At 53.1% G+C, this 19,165-nt stretch overlaps 1 protein-coding gene across 2 annotated transcripts in view; it reads left to right on the top strand.

Moving 5' to 3' along the window:
• CPNE5 (copine 5) overlaps positions 1-19,165 on the top strand; it is a 97,896-nt gene that overhangs the window by 19,349 nt on the left and 59,382 nt on the right. For both annotated transcript variants that reach the window (XM_066237848.1, XM_066237757.1), the window contains exons 4-6: positions 18,184-18,287; positions 18,778-18,817; positions 19,027-19,103. In XM_066237848.1, coding sequence (XP_066093945.1) covers positions 18,184-18,287; positions 18,778-18,817; positions 19,027-19,103 — 221 coding nt within the window. The remainder of the gene's footprint in view (positions 1-18,183; positions 18,288-18,777; positions 18,818-19,026; positions 19,104-19,165) is intronic.

The raw sequence follows: 19,165 nt of genomic DNA, 5'->3' as shown, positions 1-19,165 counted from the left end.
CGGTGGGCGCGTCCACCTGGAGGAGCCAGGGTCGGCGGAGCCGGGGGCGCAGCACAGGGCCCAGCAGCAGAGGCTGTGGCATGGGCAAAGGAAGGTATGGGCGAGGCTGGCACGAGCAGGTCAGTCCAGGCCCTGGTAGCTGGAGGATGGGTGTAGTGAAGGAGTGCTCGCCTGCTGATGAAAGGAGTGGGCAGGTTTCAGGGACACCAGGGAGGGGTGATGAATCGTGAGACTGGCGACAGTGGGAAGCCTAGGCGGTAAGGGGCCTTCTGGACAGGAGCGGGGACCTTCAGTGGAGGGACACGGTCAGCGCCCCCACCCCATCCCGGCTGCCCCACTCTCTCCCCGCCCTCGGCTTTTTGCCAGCGCCTCCCATTGGTGGAACCGCTGGAAGACCTGCGGGGGGCGAGGGTGGGTGGAGTCTACGTGCAGAGCAAGGTGGAGACCTGCAGGTGTGAATCCAGACTCGCATGGAGAGGCCGGGACAGACAGCGAACGGATGAGAGAGCACGGCTGGCGTTCAGGGTGTGGGGCTGGTGAGATCCAGGAGGAGGCGACTGAACAGGGCTCGTGGCTGTTAGGCTGAGGACAGGTGGGGTCAGGGGATCAGGATTCAGAGCAGGTGGGTCCCTGGAGATCAAGGAGACTGACCCAATTTCCGAGATGCAGCCAGCACCATGCCCAGCCTTCCGGAGTGACAGAGTCAGAGCTCGGCCACATGTCCTGTCACGGGGTGGAGAAGAGGGAAACTGCTCCTCGCCCTTTTTGAGTTCTTAGACTGATAATAAAATTGACCTAAGGGCAAATGAACAGGAGAAAAAGGACGTGATATGTGTGCACGAGAGATAATAAATGACAGTGCTTTCCAAGATGATGAACCAGCCATCTTACTATACTTTTTCAGCAAAGAAGCAGTACATTTGTGAGGAAATGACAGAACACAGATGTTTAGGTTTGGCGGCTCATCACTGAGGAATCTAAACAAAGTTTGGGGTTGGGTAGTAAAGGAGCGGCAGTTTTGCTTAGGCAAGCTCTTTGGCCCGGGATTCCTTAACTCTAGTGACCAGGGTGTCTCTCTCACCCCCCTGCGGCCAGGAGGACACCGTTCACAGCATGGAACTATTTCCTGCATTGAGGGGACAAGGCCAGTCCATGTGCCTCTCTTCCACTGGCTGCTTGTCAAGTACCTTTAATTTTGAGTCCTCAAGATATCATTTTGGGATATTTGGGGGCGGCCTGCAGGGGGCCCTGACAGTACCCCTAGGACACAAGCTTCAAGCTGTTTTGGAGAAGAGAAGAGACACTCACAAACATGTGAAGGTCCTCCTTCTTTGCCTGATTCTCTGTATGGTCCCCAGAGGAAAGTATCAGGAAAAGACCAAGCCAGATCCATCCTTATGGAACTGGCCCTGGGATGGAAGATTGCCTTTGTGAGTAGACAGAAACAAATGACCACTGATCCACCAGCTTGTTCTTTGTAAAATGTCTGTCAGTGGAATCTTGGCTAAGAGATGATCATCCTGTGACCCAGCGGGAGTCCACTGCAGGTCCAGCAGCTCCTCCCGGCAAAGCCCAGACCCGGGTTGGCGTGAGGCCGCGGAAGGATGAGAGCCGTTCCCGCAGCCCCTGGCTGCCGGCTTCAGCCGATTTGAACCGTTTGGGTCTTTTTAATGTCTTCTGAGAAAGCCCCATCTTCCTGGCACCTAAAAATCTGTCACCACATTTCGTGAAAATGAACTTGAGATGTGATTTTTAGCCCAGGAAATAGAGGACTAGTTGCATCAAGGCTTGCCAGGGCCTTCAGCATGTCCCAGGGAAGGCAGGACGGCCAGGTGGGAAGGGTCCCAGGAACGCTTTTAGTGGGAAGAGGGACCCAGCGGAGAGCGCCTCTTGTTTCCCATTTGAAAAGTGTGTGTGTTGGGGGTGATCCTCGCCCCACCCTTGCCAGGAGGCTGTCCTGACCGGGGACCCCATGGGAAGGAGGAGATGTATATCCCGAGTCTTAGGGTGTCCCACCGATTGACCCACACCACCAGCAGGGCATGTGGCCCCAACTGGCACTCCACAAGTCTCTGCCAGAGCACTCAGTCTGTTTCTGAGCAACCTCAGCCTGTTGAACTTTCTCTTTTTTCCACTGATTTGAGAGAGAGAGAAAGAGAGAGAAGGGAAGGGAGAGAGAGAGAAGCATCAATTTGTTGTTCCGCTTAGCTGTTCCATTTAGTTGTGCGCTCATTAATTGCTTCTCGTTCATGCCCTGACTGGGGAGTTGAACCTGCGACCTCTGGTGCTCCAGGTCAACACTTTATCCAATGCCACCTGGCCAGGCCCAGCCCATCGAAGATTTTTAATACCAGTTGGGGGATGATGGTTCATCACTAAATATCTGAAATAATATCCTCGTAGCACCTTGATACGTGCCTTCACGTAACTTTGACTCGAGGAGCACGTGTTGGGCACCTATCGTGTGACAGGGAGAAGGCTGGGGACACAGAGGGGGACCACAGACTCTGTTTGCAGCCAGCAGAGCTCACTGTCAATTCAGGGAGGTGACAATAACAGCACAAGTAACGCTGATGGCTCACGCTTCTATCACAGCAAGGCGCCAGGCTCTGTTCTGAGCATTTACCACAGTAACTCGTTTAACCCTCACAACAACCCTTTGAAGGAGGTATTACTACTATTAACCCGAAGCACAGAGAGGAGGTGAACGTGAAAGTGGTTTCAGACACACGACGTTGTAATTCGAGGCGTTCCTAATTCCCGAAGTTGACTTTCTCTTCCACACGTTCTTCCCCTCGCTATGTGAAGGCGGCTCACGGGGCCTGCTTTGGAGCAGACTTAGAATGTGACTAGTCTATCAGTCCCTGTTTATATCACCGTCTCTTGCCCCTTTTTACCAAACCGGACACACTCCCTGGAACACACATCTGTTCTTCAGTGTTCTTCTGCAAGTGTGTGTCCTGCTCCACCCACTTGTCCATCCAGCCCAGAGCATCCTGGGGGCTGCCTCTTCCCCCGGGGCTTGAACTAGCCCAGGGGCAGTCAACCTTTTTATACCTACCACCCACTTCTGTATCTCTGTTAGTAGTAACATTTTCTAACTGCCCACCGGTTCCACAGTCATGGTGATTTATAAAGTAGGGAAGTTACTTTATAAAATTTATAAAGCAGAGTTACAGCAAGTTAAAGCATATAATAATAATTACTTACCAAGTACTTTATGTCAGATTTTCGCTAAGTTTGGCAGAATAAATCTTTATAAAACAACTTACTATAGTTAAATCTATCTTTTTATTTATACTTTGGTTGTTCCGCTACCGCCCACCATGAAAGCTGGAGCGCCCACTAGTGGGCGGTAGGGACCAGGTTGACTACCACTGGTGTAGACAATCATGCTCCTCCCTAGGTCTCTGCCTTCTCTGTGACTGTTTCTCGGGGTTATGTATCTGTCCTTGCTGTCTAGTGTTCCACTGGCCTTTGTGACAGTTGTCTTCAACTTGCTTTACACTGAGTGTGGGGGCTCCCGTCTCTTTCTCGCAGGGGCAGCTGTTCACAAAAAGTTCTCTCAGTTCTGACTTAGAAACCGAGAGTTTTCGCATCTCAAAGCGATTCCACATTTATCTCCATCCTGGCTCGTTTGGTAGATGGCCTGTGAAGATCGTGTTGAATTACGATGGTGCATTCAGCATCTGGGTTTCGTCTCCTGGTCCTGGGCCAGCTATCGTTGTCATCCATGCGAATGAGCAGCGGCTGAACGGGCTGGAGAGCTGTGGTCCTCCACGAGGGACCTTTCCCCAGATTGACCTCAGTTCTCCAGGTGACCTTTAGGGTATGCTATTCAGCCACCAAGGATCTACATAACTTGTTATAACCCATCCCAGATTTCCCCATCTGGTCCCTAAGGACATCATGAATAGCAGTCAAGTGCCTTGTCAGATGAGGTCTCGAACTTGACATCCAAAACCCTGCATTTCCATCCGTCCTGGTGTTGAGTGCCTATGTGGCCTGGGGGAGGTATTTACTTTCTCCAAGCCGCGGCTTACTCGCCTGTAAAATGGGGTTAGGAGACCTTCTTGGGGGAGGACTACATGAGATGATACATTGAAGACACCTGCAAACAGCTATTGCAGTGTGACATTGCCCAGCTCGAGTACTTGGGCGCTTTGTCACCGTGGCAATGGCTGCACCTGGAGGCCCCGTGAACTAAACCAAGCCTGCCTTCACGAGAAGTGCAGAGTGACGGCCACCGTTCCCGAATCCTCAGGCTTTCTGTAAAACCCGAGCTCCCTGCTCAGCCCGGGCCGCGGCGCCTGGAGTCCAGGGAGCGAGGGCTTTCAGAAAGGGAGTGGCTGGAAGGGAGTGGGAAGGTCTCCCACCAGGGGCTCTTCCAGGAGAGGCTGGACCCAGGGACCCGTCGTCGCTGTGTTGTGGCCAGCACAGCAAGAGCATTGCATCTTGGGACGATGGCTGCCAGGATGGTGGCCGCTGAGAGTGCGGGCTCCCCATTTCCCTGCCTCTCCGGTGCCTTTGCCTGCACCTGGTGCTGTTCAGGGCCCCTCCTCTCGGTCTGCCTGTGAGACCTTGCCTCTCAGGGTGGTAGTCTTTCGGTGTTCCCTTCCAGACCCCACCATGCTCCCTTCTCTGGCTCTGACAGTCACCCCACGCTCCCCCCTGGCCGGCAACATCTCTCCTTTATCCCCTTTAGTTCCTTCCGATCAGAAAAGGGTTTTTCCCTGGTTCCAGTAGCTCTCAAACCACAGCTCAGGGCTTCCCTGCTCCCCAAGCCTCTGAGATGAAACAACTTCTTAGCCTGGTGTCAGAACCTTGCCCACTAGGCGACCTTCCAAATGGCCACAAGAAAAGGGCTACCGCTGACTGGCCCCTGCTGCGTGCGCGCTCATCCCTGAAGCTGCAGCGACTGTGTGGAGACACGACTGGCCCACGTCACGGCTGGGAACTAAGGCTGGGAAAGGCCAAGTGGCTTGTTCAAGGCCACACAGCTCATCGGTGCAGGGCTGGGCGTCACATCGGTTATGAAGCCATCCAACCCCATTGGCTGTCCCCAGCTGTCGGACCTTTTGGGCAGACACCAGCAGCCCCCACAGTCAGGGGTGGGTGCTGTGCGCACCAGCTGCCCCCACAGTCAGAGCGGCCACGCAGCTACCAAGGTAGGACTCCAGCTGGTTTCTGCCATATGCAACAACAGGTTAGGATGAACCAGATGGATCTGCAGTTTGAAAATGTCAGCAGTTTCCTATGGTATAAGGCAGGGGTCTCAAACTCAACTCAGCATGTGGGCCGCAGAGCAAGATCACAGCCATTGGGCGGGCCGCACTAGGTCTACAAAAGGCAACTGTTACGCAACCCTTTTCTCACTGCAGTTGAAAACAAAAAAAAATCAGTACAACAAGCACAATCGTACATGCAGTTTACTCAGTGTCACAAAACGACCAGAAACTGTAGTTCGCATCACAACTGCTGTTAACTAAGCTAATATCTAGCTAGGATGCTAGAGAAATGAAAAATACAAGTAGGCCCCTAGGCTTACTTAATTTTATCCAAAATATTTTGAACTTCGTGGATTAGTCTGCGGGCCGCACAAAATTGTTCGGCGGGCCGCATGTGGCCTGTGGGCCGCGAGTTTGAGACTCCTGGTATAAGGGTTAGGTTAAACTCTGGTCTAATACGAGCAGGTGGCCCCCGGTCACACTCCTGTCCTTAGAAGCTCAGCGAGGTTACAGGGCCTGCCTCTTGGCCAAAAGGCTCTCAGGAGGCAGGCATGGGTGGATGCTCCCCTGTTGGTGAGGAGCAGACCCCCACAGCCTCTGTGTGTGTGGGTGGGGGGGGGGGCATTAGCAGCCCAGCCCACGCCCAAGGCGTGAGGTCGTTGGTCTGCAGAGTCTCACACGCTGCTTGTGCAAGTGCTTGAGTGCTTGTTTGACCCTGCTGACCGTCCCGTGTCTCTCCACGCCTCCCTGTGGCCTCTGAAAGGTCATTGCCAACACACTTCTGTCCAGAGGCATCTCCGGGGCCTGTGAGGTGATGTAGTTGAGGTGAAGCCTCCTCCTTTAGTGTCTTTCAAATGTAACCCCTGCACCTAGGCTGGAGGAAACTGGCTTTAAAAAGAAGTCATTTTAAATAATAGATCACAGACAATAAAACCGGACCCGAGCTATTTGGCTCTGGCTTTGCCCACCCTCCCTCCTGACCTATTCCCCGCCTTGTCCTCTCACGCACTGTCCCTCCCACTGCGTCCAGACAGCCTGGCGGGCCTCCCGCCCTCCTCCAGTCCCTCCGGAGGAGCTCTTCCAGCCCTGGCCATGCCTTTATCTGCCTCTGCTCCATCTTTAGTGTTCTCTGAGCCTCGCCCCCACCCCCAGACACCTCTCCCAGAAGCCAAGACTGTTCTCGATGACTTCAGTTGTTTAAGAGTCAGAGAATCGCAGCCAGCCAAGATGCTCAGAGCATCTGCTGTGGGACAACAGGCATTCCCCCTTTACTGAGTGCCTGCCGCGTGCCCAGTGTCTTATGCTCATCATCCCTAATCCTATAACCACTCTGCGGCCCGGTGCAAATTATGCCCAGATCCAGAAAGGGGAAGAAATCGGCCCCAGGTGCCACGGCTAGGAAACCGGAGTTCTCCCCGCATTGAACCAGAGGACAGGCGGTGTCTTGGGCAGTTCTTGGGAGTCAGACAGACCTGGCTTTATGTCAGGACCTGGGTACTTACAGCTGTGTGACTAGACACTTCCCCTCTCTGAGCCTCAGTTTCCTCACATGTAATGTGAACGAATAGCTATACTTACCTGCTGGGCTGTCTAAGGACTAGAGATAACAGGATAAGCTGGAGGAGTGAGCTAGGCACTTGGGAAAGGAGAGCTCTTGTTGAGAGTATCATTGACGGGCTCTGGGTGCAGGCAGTGTACCAGGCAGTGTACACACTCTGTCTCAGGTAACCCATTCTATAGCTAGGAGTGTGGAGGCCAAGAGAAGAGAAGTAACTGGAGTAAGACACTCTGGTCTACAAAGCAGGGAGTTCCCTGCCCTCGGGGACCTTACAGGGACATAGCAGGATTTAAAAGCTTCATTTTTTTTTTTTTTCAACTTGGTAAGTGTATTAGAGCAGATGCTCTAGGAAGCCCCAAGTTTCAGACCATAACTTGCTCCAGAGCTACCTTAGTAGTTTAGAGGTGAAGTCTCAGCACTTCACAGCAGAGAGAGGTCTAGGAAAGCTGGGGAGGCTTCCTGGGAGAGGTGGCACTTGAAGGATGGTGAGAGAAAGAAAGGGCATGGCTGGAATGGAGCCTGACATAAACTAAGCCCAGACGTAAGGATGCCCTGTGCGCACCCATGAGATGGCAGGGACTCAGTCTGACTGCGGCCCAGTGCTGGAGAGAGGGGAGAAGTCAGCTCTGGAGGGGCAGGAGGGGCCCCGTTGGGAACCCTGTTGGGAGTACAAGGTCTTAGATTTAATCACAGTTTCGGCAGTCAGTGAACAAGCATTTATTGAGCAACTACTATATGCCATACACTGATGCAGGCACATTGTGGAGAAGACAGAGTCCCTGCTTTAGAGAGGCTGAGTGTAATCAGCAAAGAAACTGGATACTTTTAGATACTGGTTGATTAATGCTCTGGAAAAGTGGAACGAGACTGAGCATGACCAGGGAGAAGGAGCTGCTTTAGTTAAGGGGGTTAAAGGAGGCCTTTTGGAGGGCTGGTGACACTGGAGTTGAGGCCTGAGTGGTGCCATGTGTGGGAACCTGAGAGAGGGGTGTTCCAGGTGGAGGAAACAGTACATGCAAAGGCCCTGAGGTGGGAACAAACTCACTACACTCAAAGACCAGAAAGAAGGCCAGTGTAGTTTGAGTGGTGTGAACAATGAAGACAGGGCGTGGTCACAGAGGTCAGCAGGGGCAGGTCCTGTAGGGCTTTGTAGGCTGTATAGGAGTTCAGATACTGCTCTAAGTATGATGGGAGGCTATTTGAGGGTTTTGAGCAGAGGAGTGATTCAGCCTAGTTTCTGCTTCAGAAAGATACCTCTGGCCATGGTGTGCGGTGTGGATTGCAGGGGCAAGGGCAAAGTAGGAAGACAGTTTGTTGTCTTGTGGGGGTCCTGGGATGAGACCGTGGTGGGTCAGGGTGGGGGGAGATCCAGTTTGTCCAATGGTCAAGAGTTTGAAATAGAATGACTCTCCACGCACCAGGCCATGATCCCAGTTTGGGATAACCTGATGAACAACGCAGGACCTGGCCCCAGCCCTGTGACATAGAACTTTATCACAACATTTAAAGTAACAAACGGACTGCGTTACTGCTAAATCCCGGAGCCGGAGGTAGGCCCCTCAGGAGGTGGACTCCGCGGTGTGCATGGGGTGGCTCTCAGGCTCTCCTCTTCCTGCAGAGAGGAGTCTGCCCTCACAACCAAGAGTGGCCCTCCGCAGCCGTGGGTCCCTCGGGCAGCCGTCAGTGGTCTGTGCTCTTACTGTGCCGCTGAACGTTCAGGCCCCTGGTCCCCTGGTCATCAGGAGCCGGAAGTCCAGGACCGAGGCCTGGCTTGCGGAGCAAATGGATTCTGGGCACCCACTCTGAAGGCTGGCGCTTTAAAAGCCACTTTGGTACAGTGAGGCCACTGTCACGTGTCCCTTTGAATCCTAACTGCCACTTCCCTTAGCCTCTCTGAGCCTTAGTTTTCATCAGTAAAAGGGGACCCCAATGCTTGCTCGTTGGACTTTGGGGGTGGGAACTAAAAGACAGACTCACTCAGCACAGTGCCTGGCCGTGCCCAATCCTTATACACATTGTAATCATGTACTGCCCTCAGACCAAGCCGGGTGAGGCTCTGTCCCCCTGTGCTGCTGCTCCTTCAATAGGAGGACACCACCCGACATTCCCGCTGCCCTGGGTGGACTCCGCGTCGGCAGTATCCCAACACCCCCCACCCCACCCCCAGCCCTCACTACACCCTCGCTGAGGACGCAGAGGCGTGCAGGGGGCCTTCACTAGGAGGACACCACCTGACATTCCTGCCGCTCTGTGTGGACTCTGCGTGGGCAGTATCCCAACACCCCCCACCCCCACCCCCAGCCCTCACTACACCCTCGCTGAGGACGCAGAGATGTGCAGGGGGCCTGGCTTTGCCCAGTGACTCAGCTAGAAAGGGAGTGAGCTGGGGTGGACGTGGTCCGTGGTTCGGTGCCCTGCTCCTGCTCTGTGCCCAGGCCTGGACTTCCAGAGTGGCCTTCTCTAGCTCCAGAGTTTGATGTGATGCCTCAGGGGCCAACGGTGGGTCTGGATGTGAATCCTGCTCCCCCCACCCCGCTCCCTTTCGGCCAGAGGTGTTTGCCGGCTCGGGGTAACACATTAGGCGGGAGTCCAAGGTTCCCGTTGAACCAAAGAGTTTATGCTGCTCTAGTGAAACCCCGATGTTTGAGGCCAGGTCCCTTGGTGGCTGATCAACCTACTTATCCTTTCGTGTTCGCGGCCAGGAGCAGTTTACACCAGTGGCCAAGCTGCTGAGAGCATGGGCTCCAAAGTCAGGATGACTGGGTCCAAATACCCGCCACCACCTTCCCAGCTGGGGCTGGCTCTGTGGCAGTGCTTCGGCTGAGGAGCCTGCTGTGAGGATTAGATGAGCTAATTCGTGTAAGGTTCTTGGCACATGGGCCACCGTGCTCAGTAATGGCGCTCCTTGTAAGAAGCCTTGCGTGAGACACCGGCGCTTTCCCCGGAGGAAGAAGCCGCCCATGCTGTTTCAGACACCCTGCGGCTGTTGTTAGGAGCTCTAGATGTTTCGGGGTGCCCTGGGAGACAAGCGCCTTTAGGGCGGGTCTTGCTCAGGCCCCGCTCCCCACATGCTGCCGCCAGACCCGGGGCAGCCGTCCAGCCGCCAGGGGACAGGCAGGCTGGTGGAGAGTGTTTGGCAGCCGCTTGGCAGCTGGGCTCATTGGTAAAAGGATTATTTCCCCTGGAGCCAGGATGATTTAACAGATTATCTGGAACAATGGCTAATTAGGCACGAAGCTTTTAGGCAGGGAAGTCTTGCATTATAAATTTGGCAAATCTTCTCAAGCCACTGCTTAGGTCTGGGGCCGGAGGGGGAAACCTTCTCTATCCAGGCCTGGGCCCTGGGAAGGCCTTGGGGGCCTCCGTCTGCGCACTCGCCTCTGCCCTGCCTCACCGAGAGTCCCTAACAGAACAGAGAGTGGGCTGCGAGGCCAGCAGGCCAAGAGGTCACGGTCTCCCTGTGCGACTCTAGGCAAGCTCCTTCCTCGCTTTGGGCCTGGTTTTCCTCACCGGAGTGAGAACCTGAGAGAACTTTCCAGACACAAGATGGGGGGCAGGTCCGGGCATAGAAACAGGTCTCTGCGCCTCTCTGCAACTCAGACTCTCCATGCAGGTGCCCAGACCTCGGGCCCTCCTCCTCCCCGATCCTGGGCACCCCCCCCCGCCCTGTTCCTAGAGCCACACACATTCCCTCTTCCTATGTCTGTGGAAGTCAGATAGCTTTCTGGCCTCTGATTGTGATCTCGGTGAACATGACTCACCAGGGGCCGGGGCTGGGCTCTGCAGCAGGGCTTCTGGAATCCCCAGTGGGGGGGAAGGGGGGCATCAGGAAGAGATGGAGATTACAGGGGCGCTCCGGCTGGGAAAGGTGCGCGGTTCAAGGCGGAGAACGGACTGTCAACCCCAGCCTCCGGTCCCGGCCAGCACCGCCCTGGCAGCTTGGCACCTGCGGTTCGTGGGGGAGAGGTCTCCAAAGCTTCAGCCAGCTGTACTTTGTAAAAAAGAAAAAAAAGGCAAGAGCTGCTTAAATCAGGGGCCATTAAGATTGTTCAGGCTGCACAGCCACCCACTCATTACTGAGGCAGGGGGCTGGGGTGACACTGTCACTCCTGAGAGTCTGGGACCCCTCCCCCACTGCTGTGGGCCACTGGGGCCACCGGGAGGTCCTTCTGGCCTCCGGGAGTCCTGTTCCTTCACCTGTAAAGTGGGGACAGCAGTAATATGGGCTCCACTGGGGCAGGTGGGGGTTCACTGCGATCGTGGATGTGTGGAAGTGTTTGAAGATGAGAAGTCCTACAGGGCGGAAGGAGGAGGAGGAGGAGGATCTGATAGAGCGGAGACACCAGGGAGAGGGGCGTTGACAGGCTCGTGGGAGAACAGGGCACTGCCGTGACCTCAGCCCTCGTCACAGCCCTTTTTCTAATTAGCAGTGTGACCTCCTCTGTCAGAACACGCCACAAACCCCTTTCCTGCCTCTCTTTTCTCATTGGTTGAGAGGATTTGGTTCCTTCCGGCTCTGAAATCTTCAAGTTCTAGGCCAACCTATTAATCAGTGAATGTTTATGGAAACCTCAGGAGGGACCAGGACTCGGTGTGTGTGTGTCTGTATAGGGGTTGGAGGTGGGGTGGGGATGAGCTGAGGTATATATATAGATCAAGGGTACTCACTTGTGCCACCTGACTGGTAGAACCATCCAGACCCCACAGTAAGAAGTGTAGAGGTGGGAAAACCACAGGAGTAAAGCCCGGATGGGACATAGTTCCAGCCTCATTCACAGGATTGACCTCTCCTTGGTTAGTGACTCCTTCAATTCCTTATTGATTTGGAGCCTAATCTGCCTGGGTTCAGATGCTCTCTCCCTTCCGTCCACTTGCTGTGTGACCTTGGGCAAGCCACTCAATATCTCTGAGTTGTATCTTAGTTCATTTATCTGCATTTTGGGAATAATCATAGTATTGTCTCATAAGATTGCCATGGACGAGTTAATGTATGGAAAACACTTGGTGTCTGGCACACAGTAGGGCCGCATGAGGGTTATTATAGGTACTGAAGGCCACAACTGAGTAGCAGACACTGCACGGCGCTTCTCACACATTCCCTTCGGTCTTCCTCTGCAGAAGGAATGATTTGCTCTGCTTTAGCGATGAGGACTTGCGGTCTCTGAGGGGTTTCCACGTTATCTCAAAGAGATAATAAGCAACAGACCGTAGCCAGTGGGCGTCCTGGCCCAGCTACCCCTCTCTACCACCCTGGCTCTGGGCATTGGCGTGCAGTTGACCTCGATGTTGGGAGACGTCCCCGACATGCCTTACTTGCCTGACCTGGGTCCTCACAGTCAGCCCCGCACTGGCCCTTGTCCCAGGGCAGTTTGGAGGGACAGCTGTCCTCCTTCCCCCATAAATCTCAACGCCTGTGTGATGTGAGCCCCTGGGAGCCGTTTAATTTAGTCCTCAAAGAAGTTCCAAGTCCGCCTCCCCTTTGAGGGTCTCGCTGGAGCTGATGCCGTGTAATTAAGGCTGCTTAATTGATCTCAGGGCTTAGTCATGAGGTTTTAGGAGCCCGGCGGGAGCATCTTTTGTGGCATGTCAGGAACTTTTCCCACTGGGTTTTGTTGCCAGAGGCAAGAAGTAAGCTTTTCAGAAGGCGAATACCCTAATTTCCAGGCTTCTTTCTCATTTGTACTTTCTTTCTTTCTCCCCCTGGGAGACTGCCCTGGCCCCTGGGGTCAGGGAGGACCCCTTCACCTACCTCCTTGATAGTTCAGCCCCCTCCCCAATTCCACACCATAGCATACCCTGTCCACACTGCCCACCTGCTCTAGGGGTCTGCATCAGACTCACTGGGTAAAACCAAGATTTGGGGGCTTCTCTTCAGTTTTGTTGATCAGACCATTCCTGTGCCCACTGGTGTTTGGTGGCTGGTGCCCCAGACCATGAGCAATGTGATCCTCAGACCCAGGAGTGTGGACAGAGGGCTTCAGAAAGGACCGGAAGGAGGGACAGGTGTTTCTAGGGAGCTGGAAGAGTGTTCAGAGCTAGCTCGACTCTGACTACAGGTAGTGAGGGGTTAACCCACCCTCCCCTCCTTCCCCAAGTACAAGTCAGATTACATGCCTTGTGTGCTTCCCACTGCTGATACCTCACCGCTCCAAGTTCCTTCCCACTCGGAAACTCTGTAATTCCGTGTAGAATGAAATACAGCCATATTGATTTTTTTTTTTTTTTGAACATCCGTTCAGCTGTGTTCCTACCATCATTAATAGGGGTGTAAATTGGGCCTGTCAGGGACCCGGTGGCTCCTTGGATTTTTAAAATCCAAGTGTTTGCGTGTCTTTTCTTTGTTATTAGCCCAAGTAATGAAAGCTATAAAACACCTTTAGTAAGTCCCGGGGTTGTAGATTTCAGTCCTTTGTGACTGTGCACATGTTAATTACCCCTGAGTCCTGATAATTCATCACTGCCCCGCCTGGCTCACTTGCCCCCCTTTCCTGCTGTAACAGATATTGGGGGCCCTTGGAGCCCTTCCTGTCCTGTTTCTGAGGGTGGGGGCTCCATTTTCTTCTCCAGCAGAGATTGGTCTCTAGGGAATTCCCCTCTACCGAAGCTTCAAGTGCCATTTTAAAAGCAGCACCGTCATCATCCATCACAGGTGTTTTCCTTGGAGTCTCTGCTGGTGGGAGGGTGGGTGCCCAAGGGGATGCTTGCTCCTTCTGGACCGGGGTTTGTCCAAAATCCTTCCCAGAGCGATTTGAAAAGGTGTTTGAGGGAGGAAGGCAGTGCAGTGAGGAAGACGTCTGGCTCTTCCTTAACGGAGGATTCTCTCGAACCTGGAAGATTCTTCCATTAGGAGAAATTTTCCTTTTGTCTGAAGACAGGAGGTATTAAGAATTAGAAAGAGCAGGAGAGGAGAATGCAGGAACAGGGGTTATACGTTGTATGACTGTGATTGAATTTAGGGGGTGGGGTAGGAACCCAGTCTTTTTCAACTCAAAGTCCTCCCCGTTGTCTTGCACAAAGTGGGGCTTCTGGAAATGCTTGTGAGACACTTTAATTTGACTTCCATCATGCTTGAAGACTCCTGCCAGTTAGATGACATAAAAATAATGGAGTTTTTTTTTCTTTATTTCCAAGTGAGTGGAGGAGAGACAGGCTCCCACATGCACCCTGACCAGGATCCACGTGGCAACCCCTGTCTGGGGCCGATGCTCTGCCAATCAGGGGCTATGCTCGCATTCAAACTATTTTTAGTGCCTGAAGCAGAGGTTCCATGAAGCCATCCTCAGCGCCCAGGGCCGATGCACTCGAACCAATTGAGCCATGGCCGTGGACGAGGGAGAAAAAGGGGGAGAAGAAGTGAAGAAGCAGATAGTTGCTTCTCCTCTGTGTCCTGACCGGGAATCGAACCCAGGATATTCGCATACTGGGCTGATGCTCTACCACTGAGCCAACTGACCAGGGCTATAATGGCTTTTGGAATTAGACATACCTGGGTTTCTAACCCAGTTCTGCCTAGCTGTGTGACCTTGGGCAAGTTACTTAACTTCTCTGATTCTGTTTCCTCACTTGTAAAATGGGTAATAACTCACAGGGTCCTTGTGAGAATCAGCTAAGATGACGATCTACTTACCTACTGAGCTTCATTCAGCAGGGGTTCAGTAAATGTTGGTTTTCTTCCTTTCTCCATCACTGGTTCTCAACTCCATCTGCACATTGGCATCACTTAGAAAGCTTTAAACAGTTGTTCAGGGCCGGGCCATTGAGATCTGGATTTAATGGGTCTGTGGTAGGGCTTGAGCATGGGTGTTTTTAAAAAGCTCCCGTTAAAGGATACATTTTTTCAAAAAGTAAAATCCTTAATCCCATATAAATATAAAATGAACATATGGCAAAGATTTATTTACTTCCTTAATTATCAAGGGAACCAGTAAGATGTTATGACTGGTTCAAATATAGCAGGTCCTCAAGTAAGGTTTTTGTTGTTGTTGTTGTTCAATGTTGATTTGTTACAACATTAATGAGATGCCACAGGAACTTAGAAGTCTTGTTTATATCTGTTAGGCTATGGTAAATCTGGTTTTGTTATACATCATTTTTCTTAAAGTCACAGAACCTATCAATGCTGTTAAGTGAGGACTTTCTGTAATTGAAATAACACACACATAGGGGTGATCAGAAATGCTGAGATGGATTTATAAAGAGATACAAAGTTGGTCAATAGCCAGAGGGTAAGAATCAAATAATCATAAGCATGCCACTGAACTAAATTTATTTGGACAAGAATCATTTCCATTCCTCTATGCCTTCTACAGTTGACCGAGTTGTCCAGTATCTCAAGGACAGTGAAAGGTGCCGACTTCTATTAAGTCAGACATCTAGACCGGTGGTCGGCAAACTCATTAGCCAACAGAGCCAAAGCTCAACAGTACAACGATTGAAATTTCTTTTGAGAGCCAAATTTTTTAAACTGAAACTATATAGATAGGTACATTCCTTATTGAGGTAGTGCCCGCACGTGGTATTTTGTGGAAGAGCCACACTCAAGGGGCCAAAGAGCCGCGTGTGGCTCGCGAGCCGCAGTTTGCCGACCAGGGATCTAGACTAATATGAGAACCGGAACACCCTGTAATCTGCTTTGTGTGTGTGTGTGTGGCAGAGACAGAGAGAGTTAGAGAGAAGGGACAGACAGACAGGAAAGGAGCGAGATGAGAAACATCAATTCTTTATTGTGGCTCCTTAGTTGTTCATTGATTGATTTCTCATATGTGCCTTGCCCGTGGGGCAACAGCAGACCGAGTGACCCCTTGCTCTTCTAGCCAGTGACCTTGGGCTCAAGCTGGTGAGCTTTGCTCAAACCAGATGAGCCCGCGCTCAAGCTGGCGACCTCAGGGCCTCAAACCTGAGTCCTCCGCATCCCAGTCTGATGCTCTATCCACTGCGCCACCGCCTGGTCAGGCTGTAATCTGCTTTTGTTTGTACCTTTCAATATCTCACATTTCCCCAGTGACCCTGACGTGCAGCTGTCCGGGAGGACCTTGCTGTAGACCTTTGTTTATGGTTCCGTTAGCACGGTGAGCGCACTGCGTTGTGGTCGTTTATGAGTCGTCCCACCAGGGACAGAGGCGTCCCTAAGTACAGGGTTCATGTTTCATTTATGCTCGTAGCTCAGCACCCAGCACACTGCCCGGGCTATGACAAGTGCTTAAAAAACTGCTCATTGACTTAATCATTGCATTGATTGGCTGATCACTCTAAGACATCAGCAGGACCAGTGGTATTCTCCATCTTCTGATGAGGAAACTGAGGCTTTCAAAGGCTCTGATCAAGTCACACAATTAGCTTGTGACAGAGTTAGGACTCAAAACCACTCATCCGTTTCCTCGTTCAACCTCCCTTTATTCAACAATTCCAGAGTCCCTCCTGTGGACCAGCCACTCCCTGGGAGTAGAGAGCTTCTGCCGTTCTTGCCTCTGGGACCTTACATGTCACACAACGTGGCTTAGAGAGCATGGGCCAGAATGCCTGGGTGGGTGCCTTGAAGTCGGCAATGATTAGCCATTGGACCCTGGACAAATTTACTTGGGTTGAAGTCAGCAACGAGGTGATCCTGGACAAATGACTTGGCTTTTTCTGTGCTGTTGTTTTCTCATCAATAAAATGGGGGGGGGGTCTACCACAAAACAGTTAAATAATGTTTAACATAGTTCCTGGTGCTCTCATCATCGCAACTGGGACCTCATGACTCTGTTGAGCAGTGTCGGGTCCCGGGCTGCAAAGACGGGGCTGTGGATCCTCCTGCTGTTTGAGCAGCTCCGTCTAGCGGGGGTGGAAAGAGCCTGGGCAGGCTACGACCGAGGGATGTGGTAAGTGCTGCGGCAGGGCCGCGAGGACGGCTGTGGGAGAACAGACTTCCGGGAGCCGAGTCGCCAAGCATTAGCAACTGGCCCACGTGGGTGACCCACTTGGAGGTTGCTGCCCTGGTTGAGATGAGAAGACGGTGAGTCCTGTCCAAGGCCACAGCACAGGAGCTGGGGACAGGAGATTTAGCTGATGGAACTGACCAGAGCGAGAGGTTGATTAGAGGGGTGGGGGGGGTGAGGGCATGAAGACCCCCATCTAGTGTTCCTCAGAGGACCCCACCCTGCCGTGGGTGGGAGGTTCTTTTTGCAGATCTCTAACTTAACTCAGGCTAGAAGGGGACACTAGGATATGTCCCAGACAGGACACTAGGGCATGTCCCAGATAACAGGGACCTTGCCCATCACACGTGAGAGGGGCCCACGTGCTGGCGTTTTTCTGGGCTGCAGAGCCCCATCAAGGAGGATGAGCACTCGATTGAGTTTTCATTTGGCAATTAGTGCCCAAGTCAAAAGACACATTTCTATGTTAAGAAAGGTTAACAACCTATTTAAAACTTTGCCTGACCAGGCAGGGGCACAATGGATAGAGCATCGGCCTGCAACGGCCAAGGACCCAGGTTAGAAACCCTGAGGTCGCCAGCTTGAGCGCAGGATCATAGACAGGACCCAACATCACTGGCTTGAGCAAGGGGTCACTGGCTCAGCTGTAGTCCCCCGGTCAAGGCACATATGAGAAAGCAATCACTGAACAACTAAGGGGCCGCAACTATGAGTTGATGCTTCTCATCTCTCTCCCTTCCTGTCTGTCCCTCCCTCTCTCTCTCTCTCTCTTAAAAACAAACAAAAACAACTTTATTGTGCATCTGCTTATTTACTTGGGGAGCACTGTGTGCTCCCTTCATGGAGCGTGAAGTACAGTGCTTTTGCGCTTTATCTTTGAGCCCCACATCCCTTTTTTGAAACAAAACCTCACCAACAATGTCCACTATATTGAAGAGATGTAGAAGAGAGCTGCTTGGATGGGACTGGTGGCCGAGAATCCTGGCCACCGGGATTCTGGCCATAGTCCTCCCCCAGCCTGGGAGACTCCCGGGAACTCAGGGCCCCGTGTACCAGTGCCACCCAGCGGTTCTCAAAAGGTCCCTGCACCAGCTGTGGCAGCATCGCCTGCATTGTCCAGAAATGCAGATTCGCAGGCTTCCCCCTAAACCTGCTGAATTGGAGCCTCTGGGAGGCCTGCATCCCTGTTTTAACAAGCCCTGCAGTGATCCTGATGCCCAGGAGTGGAGAGTCTCGCTTCCTTAAGTCATTCGGGGGAGTTTAATGGGATTCAATTATTGAGCTATAGATAGGGAGAGTAAAGCTGGAGCCACAATGTGGCTGGTTTCAGTCCTTAGAGGGAGGCGTTCTAGCCTTGAACCTGGAGGGGCATAGCTTCCACTCTCACTGGGGCCAGGACCCAGGACCGAGGGGCTCCAAGCCCGGGGCTTCCCGTCCCGCCAGCCTGGCCCCGAGGTCCACGCCCCGTCTCCCTTCACAGTTCGGACGTACGGAAGTCATCGACAACACTCTCAACCCCGACTTTGTGCGCAAATTCATCGTGGATTACTTCTTTGAGGAGAAACAGAACCTCCGTTTCGACCTGTAAGTGGAGGGTGGTGCTGAGGACACAGCTGGGGAGGAGGCAGGACTGTGGTCCGGCAGGAGGTCCCCTCACCAGGGAGGGTGGGAGCAGTGATGTCAGGGGAAGCCCGGGGTTGCCCTGGAGTCAAAGTGACTATTAGCTGAAGTCCAGCCCCACCCTCTTCAGGAGATGGAAGGGGGGGGGGGGAGACTGAGAACAGAGCACCCCCTGCATTGTTCTCAGGTAAGTCTAGGAGGGCTCTGAGCATTGACCTCACCTGGGAGGGGGCGGTGAGGGAAGATCTTGGGGGCAGCTCTAGCTCCCCTCTGAGAACCCTCTTCTCCCCGGTGACAAGGGAGGTTCCTGACCTCTCCCTCTGCCAAAACTTTTCTGGGATCAGAGCCTCTTTTTGGGGGGGGGGTGCAGGGGTCCTGACCCAGCTCAAGGACCCAGACTGGGTTGGGCAGGACACGGCTGGCTGCCTTCACCATCTCTCTGTATTTCCTGCAGATACGACATCGACTCAAAGAGCCCCGACTTATCCAAACACGTGAGTTCCACCCCTGACTGCCCAGCGATGCTGAAGTCTCTTAAATGCCAGGCTCTGAGTTGGCCTCGGGCTTCGCTGTCCCACAGAGTGTGTCTGATGTGGCATCCTGTCAGCTCAGAGCCGTCACACTTCTAGGGGTGGGTGACAGGAGCTGGACAGCTCTGAACAGGGTGGGTGACACTGGTCTTTTCTGTGTCCTGGATATGCAGGATTTCCTGGGCCAGGCCTTCTGCACCCTGGGCGAGATTGTGGGGTCCCCCGGGAGCCGCCTGGAGAAGCCCCTCACGTAAGTGAAGAGGAAGGTAGGGCCTGTCTGGATTCCTTCTTCAGTGGCGGGCCCGTCCCTGC

Source organism: Saccopteryx bilineata, chromosome 1 (genome assembly GCF_036850765.1).
Source record: "Saccopteryx bilineata isolate mSacBil1 chromosome 1, mSacBil1_pri_phased_curated, whole genome shotgun sequence".
NCBI lineage: Eukaryota > Metazoa > Chordata > Mammalia > Chiroptera > Emballonuridae > Saccopteryx > Saccopteryx bilineata.
The sequence above is the reverse complement of the archived record's forward strand: the minus strand, read 5'-3'. Positions and strand labels throughout refer to the sequence as shown.